The sequence below is a fragment of the Rhipicephalus microplus genome, chromosome 4, assembly GCF_043290135.1.
Source record: "Rhipicephalus microplus isolate Deutch F79 chromosome 4, USDA_Rmic, whole genome shotgun sequence".
NCBI lineage: Eukaryota > Metazoa > Arthropoda > Arachnida > Ixodida > Ixodidae > Rhipicephalus > Rhipicephalus microplus.
The window spans coordinates 9,583,955-9,596,672 of record NC_134703.1 but is presented as its reverse complement, the minus strand read 5'-3'; the positions used below and the strand labels follow the sequence as shown (position 1 = coordinate 9,596,672).

General features: G+C 45.5%; 1 protein-coding gene across 1 annotated transcript in view; it reads left to right on the top strand.

Moving 5' to 3' along the window:
- Positions 1–12,157, top strand: part of LOC119171524 (atrial natriuretic peptide receptor 1-like) — a 642,832-nt gene extending 630,675 nt beyond the window's left edge. Inside the window, exon 22 of the mRNA XM_075892142.1 lies at positions 9,448–12,157. Coding sequence (XP_075748257.1) covers positions 9,448–9,555 — 108 coding nt within the window. The 3' untranslated portion in view covers positions 9,556–12,157. The remainder of the gene's footprint in view (positions 1–9,447) is intronic.
- The last annotated feature ends 561 nt before the right edge of the window (positions 12,158–12,718 follow it).

Below are 12,718 nucleotides of genomic sequence, written 5' to 3'. Positions count from 1 at the left end.
TTTGTTTTGTATTTCTGAAATAGTTTCTTTTGTACTTGGCATCATCCATGCCACCAGACACTTGATTCGAAAGAGTGCAAGAGATCCGTCAGCCACATGCCGTAAAATCACAGCGCAACAAAGGTGAAGTTCATATTAGCTCAACGGTTTGACCCATGACATAGCCATGTCGCGGCACTAGACCAGGCCTGTGCCCCCCCCCCTCATCACCGAATTTTTTTCTCGTTATGGCATACTCATCGAAAAAAGACCATATCAAAAAGGTGTCGCCCCCCCCCTCCCTTAAAACATTTGCCTACGCCCTTGCGGCCGATGTGTCAATGACAGCTTAGATCACGCTCATTTGATAAAGTCGGAGCAATGCCATAATGATCGTTATAAAATTAAGAAACCCTAAAGCTTCGCCTTTAGAAGTTCAACGCGATAACGATCTTCTGTTCCTAATGCGTACTTCAAACACTTGAAGCATGAAACCTTTTGAATCAGCTATGCACCCCTTAACATCGCCTTAAAGAAACAGGCGCGGTAGCGTGTGCGCATTTTGTAGTGGGTTACCAGCTTCAAACCACGAAATAATTGGGATAATCATATGTTCTACATTGCAACAGGATGGAAAGGTGGGCTAGTTGGTAATTTATAATTGTTCGGTGAACTGGGAGCGCGGGGGTAAACACAGACACAAAGCAATGAAAAGGCACACAGCACGAGCGCTCAACTAACTGGTTTATTCTCACGTTCGAAGGGCATAAGTTCGCAAGGGTGCCCATGTCAACAGGAATAAGATGATAGTGGGAGCAGCAAGCATGGCGTTAATTCGAAGCACTTGTCCATGAATTGTCAATATAGTTAAACTCACAGTCAAGTAGTGGTAATGACAGATGGCTGATACATTGATTTTTATTTCTAGAAATGTGGTATGCTTCAGAGATTTCACGCGTGGTTTGAAGCGGATGCCGGAAAAGTACACTTGTTTTTTCAAACAACGGTTGACACTCGCAGGAGTTACAATGTTAAGCTAAAACAGAAAAAGAACTACCTTTCAAGGAGCTCAAACGCTCCCTGAGGCGTATATTCAAACATCGGCTGGTTTGGCCGATGTACATGCGACCGCACGTTAGCGGTATGCTATACACCACTCCTAAAAACACTTAAACTCTTTTGCATGTTTCTGCAAACATCCTCCGCTTTTTGACGTGCCCTGCGCCCTCCTATGCACCATGGTGCATATATGGCCCAATTTATTGGGCGCAGAGACAAACGCGTGGCCGTCATCCCTTACATTCATAAAATGGCGCATGGACTGAAAAGTGTGGGGAGCCGATTTGGTGTGCGCGTTGTTTTTTCTGCGCCCAATAAATAATAAATAATATGTGCCATGGTGCATAGGAGGGCGCAGGGCGCGTCAAAAAAGCAGATGATGTTTGCAGAAACATGCAAAAAAGCTTGTTAAGTGTTCTTTAGAAGTGGTGTATAGCATACCGCTGACGTGCGTTCGCATGTACATCGGCCAAACCAGCCGATGTTTGAATATACGCCTCAGGGAGCGTTTGAGCTCCTTGAAAGGTAGTTCTTTTTCTGTTTTAGCTTAACATTGTAACTCCTGCAAGTGTCAACCGTTGTTTGAAAAAACAAGTGTACTTTTCCAGCATCCGCTTCAAACGACGCGTGAAATTTCTGAAGCATATCACATCTCTAGAAATAAGAATCAATGTATCAGCCATCTGTCATTACCACTCCTTGACTGTGAGTTTAACTATATAGATAAATCATAGACAAGTGTTACGAATGAACGCCACACTTGCTGCTCCCACTATGATCTTATTCCTGTTCACATGCGCACCCATGTGTACTTTTATGTCCTTCGAACGTGAGAAGAAACCAGTTGTTAGTTGAGCGCTCGTACTGTGTGCTCCTCTTTGCTTCGTGTCTGTGTTTACACCCGCGCTCACAATTCACTGAACAATCACATGTTCTACACCCGATTTCCATGGGTGCTTGTACAGACGGGCCCATTGTTAAAGGGAACACCTGCGTGAGCAGCATATTTAGATTTCGCTATCTTACGGAATCATAGCGGCTTGGATATGCATAAGACTATCGGTGGTTAAACGTTCCGACTCCTTTTCACAGACTATTGACTTGCATGATTGTTTCTTAATCCACTTGCTTTTAGAGGGCCAGGATAATTGATGGTGTGCATTCGAGCGTTCCCTTCAACTGCGAACTATACTGTACCATGCATCATTACTGCAATATTTCATGTTTTATTATGAAGCATCTACACAAGACGTGTGTGTTTCTAAAGCATGACACTTTCACTGGATTTCCAAACAGAGGAAGTTGTTCTCAATATATTCCTGAGCTGATGTTGGCCGTGTGGTAGAAAATCCGCTTGCCACGTGTGCAACGGGGGTTCGATCCCCACTTTTGCCCAAGGTTTTCTTGATATTTTTTTATTTGCACCTTTTTTCAATTTTTGGCGCCACATAAAGCGATAAGCTTTCGCTCACAAACAATGACGGCGGAGCCGAGACCGACGTCATAATTTGTGCGAAACGAGCGCTTAATGCTATCGTGCAAATGGGAGTTAATGGCTAAAACATTACGGTGGCAAATTTTACGGGCGAGGGTTTGACCATTTTTTATTTATTCGAAAGCACGAAGCCATAACTATAGCATAGGGCACATCGAGGATGAACGCTGTTGTCCTCAGTTTTCCAGCCCAAATGCGCACTGCAAAAAAAAAATCTATTTTCGTAAAGACCAATTTCGCGCTTCTCCGTTGTGTGACTGGATATGGGATCGCGACAGGGTCAACATATCCAATCGCACCGTGGCAGAAGCAGGACAAAAAGCGGGCACCACTGAAGCATTGCCAAAATTCATCGCCCCTCTTATCTCCCTGGAGGAAGTTAAACTAATACGTTTATTTCCCTGTATTCCCTCCAATGACGGAATGAAAAAGATTACCTGCAGGATTTCTGCAAAGTAGAGCCTAGTTACAAACAATTCGCTACAATAAGGGGTGTGAAGCGGTCGTATTCCATAGGTTCCTTGCGATACCAGCTGCCTCGGCGAACAGGTTCACTTCGCTTCCACGTTTCCTGTACACAGCGAAAGTACCAAGAAAGGCAATTGCATATGCGAACGTAAGACAAAGAACACAGGATAACTTTAACGACAAAAACGAACGACCTACGGCGACTTCGACGGCTAGCAAACAATGGCAGTAAAGGTGTACACAAACATAGATTTGCCCTTTTGAGGTGTCAGAGATGGTGCGCTGCTGCCATGTACTCCTCACTAGCCAGCAATTGCGTAGGCGGAGGAGAAGGTGTTTGAAGTTGTTTCGAAAATTTCAAGTTTTGTATGTATATACACGCACATATAAAATGAACGTATGAGCATACATGGGATGCGTATGAATACTCTAGCCATTTCGCTCGGTGACTGCGGCGAAATTTGCCCCGACAGCCGCGCACCGATGCGCGTGGAACAGACGGCGAAACGGCGAAGCCAAGCAGACGCGGAAACGCGATAAAGCACGCCTGTACGTAGTTGCCACAGCAACAACAAATATTTTCCATCGGCTGCTTTGCTGCTGGCTTGCGTTTCGTTCCTTGAATTCCCGGCGCTCGCCACTTTCCTATGAAACAAACAAAAAAGTGTCGCAGGCTGATAAGATGTTTGCCATTCTTGAGTGGAAGTGGCGGGAGCACGTCGATAATACAATCAAGAGGCATGCAAGATTTCAGGACTATTTTTTCAAGTGAAAAGACACTGTTTGAACGCGTTTTTTTCTTTAGTATACTCTGCTTTCCTGATCAGCATAATATCTGATCGTTGTTTTACGTTCCAAAACCACGAGATTATTTTGAAAGACGCTGCAGTGCACGGCTCCAGAAATTTTGACCATCTGGTGTTCATTAACATGCACTGACACCGGAGTGTTCACGGCCCGCTGCCATTTCACCTCCACAAAAATGTGACTACCCCGGCCGGGATCGAACCCGCAGCCTTTGGGTGAGCAGCCGAGCTCCATAACCACTGCGGCCATCTCCTTATCAGCGTAGTTTTGTTGGGAATATTGAAACATGACACACTATTTTTGTCGCCGCAGTGCCACTTCACGCTGTTCAAAGAGTAAACCCTAAGAGGCTAAGTTCAGCCATGGACACATGCATGTCGTCTTTACTGCTGACTTACCCGAAAAAGGTACCTATGTGAACGCTAATATACAACAGAGTGAATGAAAAAAAAAAACGAAAAAGAAAATTGAACGATAACAAGCTCTTTTCCTGCCTATAGATTCACTGAGCCAACTGTTCGAAGCTCACTATGGACTGCACTCCGCACAGTGTTCGTAAGCCAAACCCAATGATGGTTTGTCAAACTAATGAACAGATCAAGTACGCATTGCTTGTCTGCTTCAAGATTGCAACCAATGTTTCGATGCTCGTTGATCGCTGGAAAAAGAAAAAGAATGCCAGCGCTGCATCGTAGTCTGCCGTCTGCCTGCGGTCCCGTATCACATGAGCACGTCGCAACCGCTTTCTCGTCGATGTTTTTTGTTTCTTTTTTTATATCGGTACCGATCTGCAATCGCTTAACGTCCATCTTAGTCACCGATAGCTTGTTCAAGCGACCTTCCTTCGTGACGAGTATTTGATCATGCCTTGAACCTACATTTGAAGACACTAAAAACGCAGCGCGTTTGGAGGCAGTAATGTGATAATGTTTCGATTTCGCGAACTTTGTACCGAGGCTGGCAAAAATTATGCAGTGCAGTTGTCTTACAGCAGAATGAAAATTTTATTATTTCTGTTTAAGCGCTAAAAATTTTGAATGGCAGACTTGTCTCTAGAGTCACCATTACAATGTTCCTTAGGCACTTTTTGTGAATTGGGTAGCTTGGCGGACTGCGAAAATATTCTGGCATGCTTGCCCCCCCCCCCCCCCCCCCAGTGGAAACGTTATTAAAACGTCGATTTTACTTTCACATGACAGTCTCGATGGATACTGGCACGTACTGCGGCTGTGCTTACAGTAATAATAAAACTTGGAGTGTAAGGCCTTGAAATAGCAGCATGGTTATTACGGATTCTGTATACTCGGGGCCCAGGAAACTTTCAATCACCAGAGGTTCTTTAACTTGTACAGAAATGTGACGTTAACAGGGGTGTCTAGTAATAGTGTGGAAAATTGGTGTGAGTTGGTTTGATATTTCGGCGGGCACACAGTGAACTGCGTGCACGCCGAAATTTTATTAAGAAAGGAGTGTCCAGCCTCGATCCGTACTGCCCTTGAGTACTAAATCGATCGGTACCGGACTTGATCGTGAGCAAAAATGTCCGTGCGACACCGAGATCATGGTGTGGTGTGAAAGCAAGCCTGACAGCGTGCGTAAGTTTAAGCCACAGCTGCTTCGACGGCGCAATAGGTGGCAGCCACATTTACAACTAAATTAAAACAATAGATATCCTTACATTCCTTTTCATACTCTAATTTTTAGCATTCTCAAAGTTATTCATTTTACTTTGACGTAACGCAAGGAGCAAGCGAGCTTCAGCTAAGTAGCGTACACACACAAAAAAAAAAAAGGTTATTATACAACCTCAATGGCCTGTTCGTACCCATTCGTAATGCTTGATGCTCGGTGAACACGAAACCCTGAAAGCAGCATGCTTCTTTAATATCTACAATTCACGACAGTGCAGAAACTAAAAACAAACAAACAAAAAACAAACACGCTTCTTTTGATGCACTAAGGGTGTGTCTACGACGGCCACATATTTCGTGCGAAACGCTGTGAGATGTCAGGCATGGGTATGTCCAGAAAAACTGTCAATCCACTGTCATTCGTCGCTGTCGAGATAACGACAACAGACCGCGCCTTTATTTAGGCACTGAGGTGAAGCGAACATTTCAGGGTGTGTGCACTGTTTCTTTTGATTATATTTTATTTAGTACTACGTCCCAGCATACGTGTGGCGGGACTTTTGAATTCTTTAAGGTTGATACGCCACGTGGTGTCGTTAAGGCGAACTAAACCGCTCGTGTCCCGAAAATCTGGATCTGGGTTAACCCTGATGTCGGACCACACATGCGACGCCGGCCATTGTCTAAACCAGCCTTCAAGAGCTGTCAATATCGAAGGTCATTCTACGAACACAGGCGTGACCTTCAAACAACCCCAGCGTCTAACTCTACCAGACGCACTTGCCATGCACTGGGGGCACTGCACGTGGCGCTGCTGCTCGATCCCGACGTTAGCGACTCCGTGTACTTGTGCGCCCGTCTCGGCACCCCAGACGTCCCACTAAGCCGAGGTTGGCGGTGAGCCGACGCGGCAGTCCGCACAAGCCTCGCCGATGCGCTGCCCATGCTATAGCGGCTAAGCTGATCCATGTGCGAGCATTTTTGTCAGCCGCATCCGGTCGCTTCGCCCGATGCGCTTCCGAAACGCCCCATCGAGTCATTGTGGGATCCGCCTGGGTACGGCCACAGCGTACTTTCGCCCATTTCGTTATCCCGTCTACTTTTCCCAGTGCCACCCACCGGAAACATATAGAAAGAACCCTTGCTTTTCCACGTTGACGACCTAACTCTCCACATACCTCTTTGTCTCACGTTACGATCCCTCACACTTTTCCCCCGGGGCTCATTTGTGCGGGGAGGGGAGTCATCTGCAGCGCCATCAAGATCGCCCTACTTGATCATCATTATTTCCTAGCCACAGTATCGCTCCCCTCGCGCAACTCATGCGGAGCTCGAGGCGCGAACTGCAAGCAAACGAGTCCACAATCCAGGTGGTCTGGACGCCAGCAGCCGCAGTCAATCTGCTCCAAAATTTCGAGATAAGTGACGAGATCGACCCGGCCACGCCAGCGGCCTTAACGTCTTTCACATTCTTCGCTTCTTGCTGTATCAGTCACGCCCACACACCCACTGTTGTCGGGTCGGTAAAACGACTGCAGTCACTAAAACGGCACTAATATGCGACGTATTCATGACACCCTTGGTAAGTGAATAGACAGATGTAGTAAGAGACAGGCACCTTCAGTTTATCTGCAACGTGTTGGAAAAAAAAAGAAACGAAGAAAAGCCTTCGCTTATCCTTAATCTTGGAGTACAAGGAACCAGACGACCAGACTGGCACAGGCCATACAGTTTCATACAATATTATTATTGTATGAAACTATGGCACATGCAGTGTTGCACGCGCTTGGAGAAAAAGAGAGGTTAATGAAAAATAAAAAAAATGAGAACGCTATTATCTGAAGGACACGGACCCACTTCCAATGTTAATTAGCGCGTGTAGGGGCTTACAGTTTGCAGAACAGTGCCTCTGGATTGTGTCTGCATACACAGAACAGAATACCAGGAGACTCATCATTATCATCATCATCATCTCATATTTGCAGTGCTGCTTATTTGTTTGACGTTGATTGATATGAGGGGTTTTAACGTCCCAAAACCACCATATGAATATGAGAGAAGCCGTTGTGAAGGGCTCCGGACCCCCTGGGGTTCTTTAACGTGCACCCAAATCTGAGCACACGGGCCTACAGCATTTTCGCCTCCATCGAAAATGCAGTCACCGCAGCTGGATCCCGCGACCTGTGGGTCAGCAGCCGAGTGCATCAGACCACTGCAGCGGGGCTTATTTGTTTCACACACACGCAGGTTTTTTTAAATGAGCATTGCTTGTAGATTGCAGTTCCAACAAAAAATGGCACCTAGTAAAGTGACATTTCTGACATTTCTGTTTTGTTAAATGTTCACAATACCGGCAATTTATTACATGACACACAATCAGCTACAAGTGTGGTAATAAGTACTACGAGTTCCCCAACACTGCGTTTCGCCTTATCCTCCGATAACATACCGTGGCGAACAGCGCTTGCAGGCGCGAAATATGTAGCGCGATAGATAGCTCAGCGATGTGCTCACTGATAGCAGGCGTAAAAGCGTGTGCAAGAAGCAAACATGGCCACAGGATTCACGAAAGATCAGCGAGCATAGTACTTCCGACCGTTGTCGCGGTTTTTTATCGAGAATAGATGGGTGGTCAGGGGTTGCCCTTGCACAGCACATCGTTTCTGTGTGCACTGAGGCAAAGGCTCGCAATCAAATGGTATCCGTATCATCTTGCTGCCCGTTAGTTACCCGCTATGCTCAACACATTCAACAACAATGAGACGCAGGCGTAAACTAGGCGCACAGCATAAATGAAACTCTCATCCCAGTAGTTGAAAGAATCATTAGCGAGTGCGGAGCAGCCAAACGCTTGAGGGGGCGCGTCGTTGCACAACTCTTCGAGCGCGTCTTCCCGAAAGCGCTGCAGCTGCACTGAATAGTAACGACAAGCAATCCTCTGAAAGGGCGTCAGAAAAATGTTTTTCGTAAAAATTGATATCACTGTCAAATTCTTGGCGCACTGCACCTATACATATTATATTTGGGTAAATGTCATTTGTAAAACATAATTGCTTCACTGTAGCAAAAAAAAAAAACTTGGTTTCTCACCATTAGTGTGGTTCTTCTCCACCTGGTCGCGCTTGACTTAGAGGTCTGATCGTTGTACATACGTAATACGCGTTCCGAGCCACTTTTCATTCGAAGTTTCGCGACCAATTGGCATCGACCTTGGCAATGATATCGAAAGCAAAACGGCGATTCTGGCACGTGCTCGCGTGGTCTGTATGCTGTAGACCACAATACAGCTCCACGACACGTGTTTCACTCCCAGACCACGGCAGTCGCACCTATATAGCGACTTTCACTTGGCCAATCTGGCCGACGGGTCATATCTAGATCACTTCTGCTTTTTTTTTTTTTTGCGCCCAATTTTCTTGCAGGGGGATAAAGAAATAGAAGCTAACTGCTGTTAAGAATAAGTGAAAAAAAGGAAAATGTGGTGAAGACCCAATGAAACGAGCAAGCAGCTGGAGCGCAATAAAATGCTCGGTAGTTCGAAATGTCACTGTTGTGTTTTTCTGTACTTGTGTCATATTCCCCTTCATGGTGCAGCTTAGCCTTCTTTTCTGTAGGAAAAACTTGCCTCTCAGTACCATCGGTGTAGTTTACCGTGTCAAGTGTATCCTACAACAAGGCAAGCTGTCAGATCTACTACATTTTTTCTCGTTCGATCAGTGCTCGCACGGCCCCGAAGAGATATACTTCGACAGAACGTAATGTACAAGGAAGCGAAAGTTACATAAAGCAAAAAGAATGAGGGCGATCTTGCGAGAACCTGCAGTCAGGGCAGAAATGTGAATTAAAACTTCATTAATTAACAAGGCGTTCACAGATGCTCCGTTTCTAATGGCAAGTAGTTGTAATTTTGATTTTTAGCCAGCGCATGCTTAGCATTATTTATCATCCCGTTCGCGGTTCCATGACTCACGACGGCGGCGTTTTTTTTTTTTTTTACGTCTTTTGCAGGGAAAAGGAACGATGACCACTTACTGGCTTTTGGAAGAAGTCGAAGACGGCGTTGTCACGATGCCGACGGCGGAGACTGGCGAACAACCGAAAGAGACCAAAGTCTGACACGGCGGTTCGTAGGCGTTGCCTCAGGAGCTCACTGTGGCGCCGGTCTCGCGCTATGCGCAACATTGACGAGCAACGCGCCGACCAACTTAGCTCCACTTCGTGTAAGAGCGCAGACGAAAACGAGGCGGTGACTGGCCACTCCCTTGCCACATCGCAGCAGCGACCACCGCAAAACGATCCCTGCAACAGCGACAGGCGATGAACGCGGTACGATGTTGACACGCGGAGTGCCATGTGTCTCTTGGTGCCGCCACTATCTCGGTGTTCGAGGCTTGTTTCGCCGTGCTGTGTCATTGGTCGAGCTATTTGAAGGACCACGATGCTTGCAAGCTAGTGAGGCTGGCTGAGGCGTTGTGGTGCGCTGCGGGACGGTAGCAGAATCGTTCGCTTCCTCTACCATTGGAGAGTCAACATTTCAAGATAGGCTACTGGAAAGTTTGTTTGACGGGTTATCAGGAGTGGCATCTTTGAATAAATTAGTTTCTTGAACAAACTAATAAAATACAAAGAATGGTTCAATTTATTGGTCTTTCCGGTGCAATTCGTGACGCCAGCCGGGTGGCGAGTGCCTCTTTCGTCTTTGAGTGGTTCTATAGCGTACCAAAACTTGCACCGCTGCTTCGATGAGCAAGCATACATTCAGCAAAAAATGATAGCATGCAGAACTATTTTATTACTGCTCGCGTGTGCCAGCCATCATTGTCAATAGTTACATGTGCCCCCTTCGCGTTACAGCATGCTTCCAAATAAAAACGTGTGTGTTTTACTTGAATGCATTATTTTAGCGCGATATCCTTAGCAGTGGGTGGGCGGTCAATTCAGTGGTACCTGTTAATCTCCCACCAAGAAGATTTGAACGCGGACAAGTGTTTAGGACGTATTAGGTGCCATAAACACTGCGATGTGGCTCAAATAATTATTTGTTATGACTGCATCTCACAATTGTTTCCTGACAAAAGGCGTCTGAAGTTCAACTCAGAAAGCACCCATACAAATGGCGTCAAGCAATGTGATTATTTGACATGAAGAGAGGACATTTCGGAAACTTTCTCAGCAACGGTAACAGGAAAATTTTGCAAAAAGTGTTCCTAAACTGTGTAGGGAAGTCATGAAAGGCGTGTTGCGGAATTTCTTCTCAAAGCTCGCTGAATTTGATGCCGGTTGCGAGCTCGAGCAGCTCATTATACATCGGCGCTAAGGAGACGTAACGGAGAGGTCATGCATGTGGGTGTGCTTGTCATATCTGTGCAGTGTACGTCTGTGGAGCCATTAAGCGTGGTGCAAGGTGGGGAATTTGTGCTTGCTGCATTTTACACTTCCCATGAAGACAGAGAAAAGATGGGGAAGTTAGCGAAGCTCGAATGAGGCCCTGCAAACAGTGTGATTATTGAGAAAGCACGAAACTTTACTGTGTGCTCACCTAATTCGGCGTATCGTCTTAGTTACACGCTCTTGTGATATGATATCCAATCCCTACATTGTAAAATGTGCTGAAATATACAGATACAGCAGTAATAAATCGTGTCTCTACACGCGTTACTAGTACAAATTCTACAAATGTAGGTGGTAGTTTCGTGCTCTTTGCAGACAACGTGCTCGGTTTGATGTATTGAACAGTCAACCTTTCCTGACCACACCATTTTACGGAATAGCTCTGTTAGATTGCATGATGCCCACACAGTGGGTTTTACAGCGGTATCTGTTTGAAGCCTGGTCAGTTGAATAATTGACAATGAATGAATGAATGAATGAATGAATGAATGAATGAATGAATGAATGAATGAATGAAAACGAATTTTATTAGGTTTAGCCGGACGCGACGATGTCGTGCACCCGGTTTAGTTTCACGGCGGGACATAAAGTCCAGTGCAATGAAAGCGAAAAATACCGCAATTGTTGAGAAATACATAAATGGTTGTTCACTTATTTGATATCTTACCCTTTCAGAAAGATATGCACTTTGTTTTGTGGTGCTGCTTTGAACATGTATTCTGCTCCGCAGGAAAACAACTATGCCACAACAACCAGCAAAGTTAAGGGATTTAATAATGAAGTATTCATAAAGCAGATGTTAATGTTTTAGTGTGTCGATATACGCATGTGCTCTCAGTTCCCGTTGCTGTCGTGCTGGTCGGTCGGAATAGTCGATAGACGTGCATATTGTTTTCGTAGTTTTGCACACATAAAGACAAATTAAAAACGCGATAATATAGATTACTAAGACAACAGCGGAAACAAAGTGTTTTGCGATACAATTTCTAAAGTTTGCTGCAAGCCCGCGTTATTGTGTGAAGTGTGCCCTTCATGGTGACCGCGCATATTCTGGCACGTGAAGAGTGACCCTGGAATATAAATTTTATAGTGCCTAAAATCGAATGCTGAACATTCTAGAACATCCTGAATTTCACATATCTCACCATATCAAACGTTTAAGCCGAATATTAGTGGTGTGAGAAGCTTTATGAGATGCCTTCTGTATACCGGCAGGTAAGTAGCACATGTCAGTGACCCGCACAACTGTACTTTTGTAATCATTGTGACACTTTGTCGATCTTCCTTGGCTGTTGAAAAAGTTGTCCATAAAAGAGCAGTTGTGGTAGTTGTGGACGTTTCACCTCTTCAGGTAACTACGGCTGGAAACTGAAGCAATATAAAGACAGGCCTGCGCGGAAGGCGCTGCACAGTTACAGCAAAAGCTAGAAGAGCGACCTTTCAGAGATTTTTCTAAACACTCGTTGGATAACTGCTGCAAGCGCACTTTGTTGGTACCCACTGTGACATTAATAGTCATAATTTCTGGGTAGTATAGGCCGGCATTCACTATGCTACCTTCGTCATTCTTCTGAGAAGCGTGGTATCTGTTAAGCACTTGCAAGAAATGTTGTGCCAATTGTTCATGCAGTGGCTGACGACGATAAAGAATTATGCCTGAAATGGGTATGCGCCAAAGTTAACAGGTGGTCAAGAACAATCGTGGTATTCGCTCCAACAAGTGTGTAGCGAATACCACGCTTCTCCAAAGCCTGACGAAGGATCGCATTGTAAATGCTGGCCTACTACACCAAATATATGATAATTTATGGCTAGTAGGTGCCCAGAAGTGTGCTTGTAGCATCCCGAACAGTGTTTAGAAAAGGCTCTGAAGGACCGCTCTTGTACC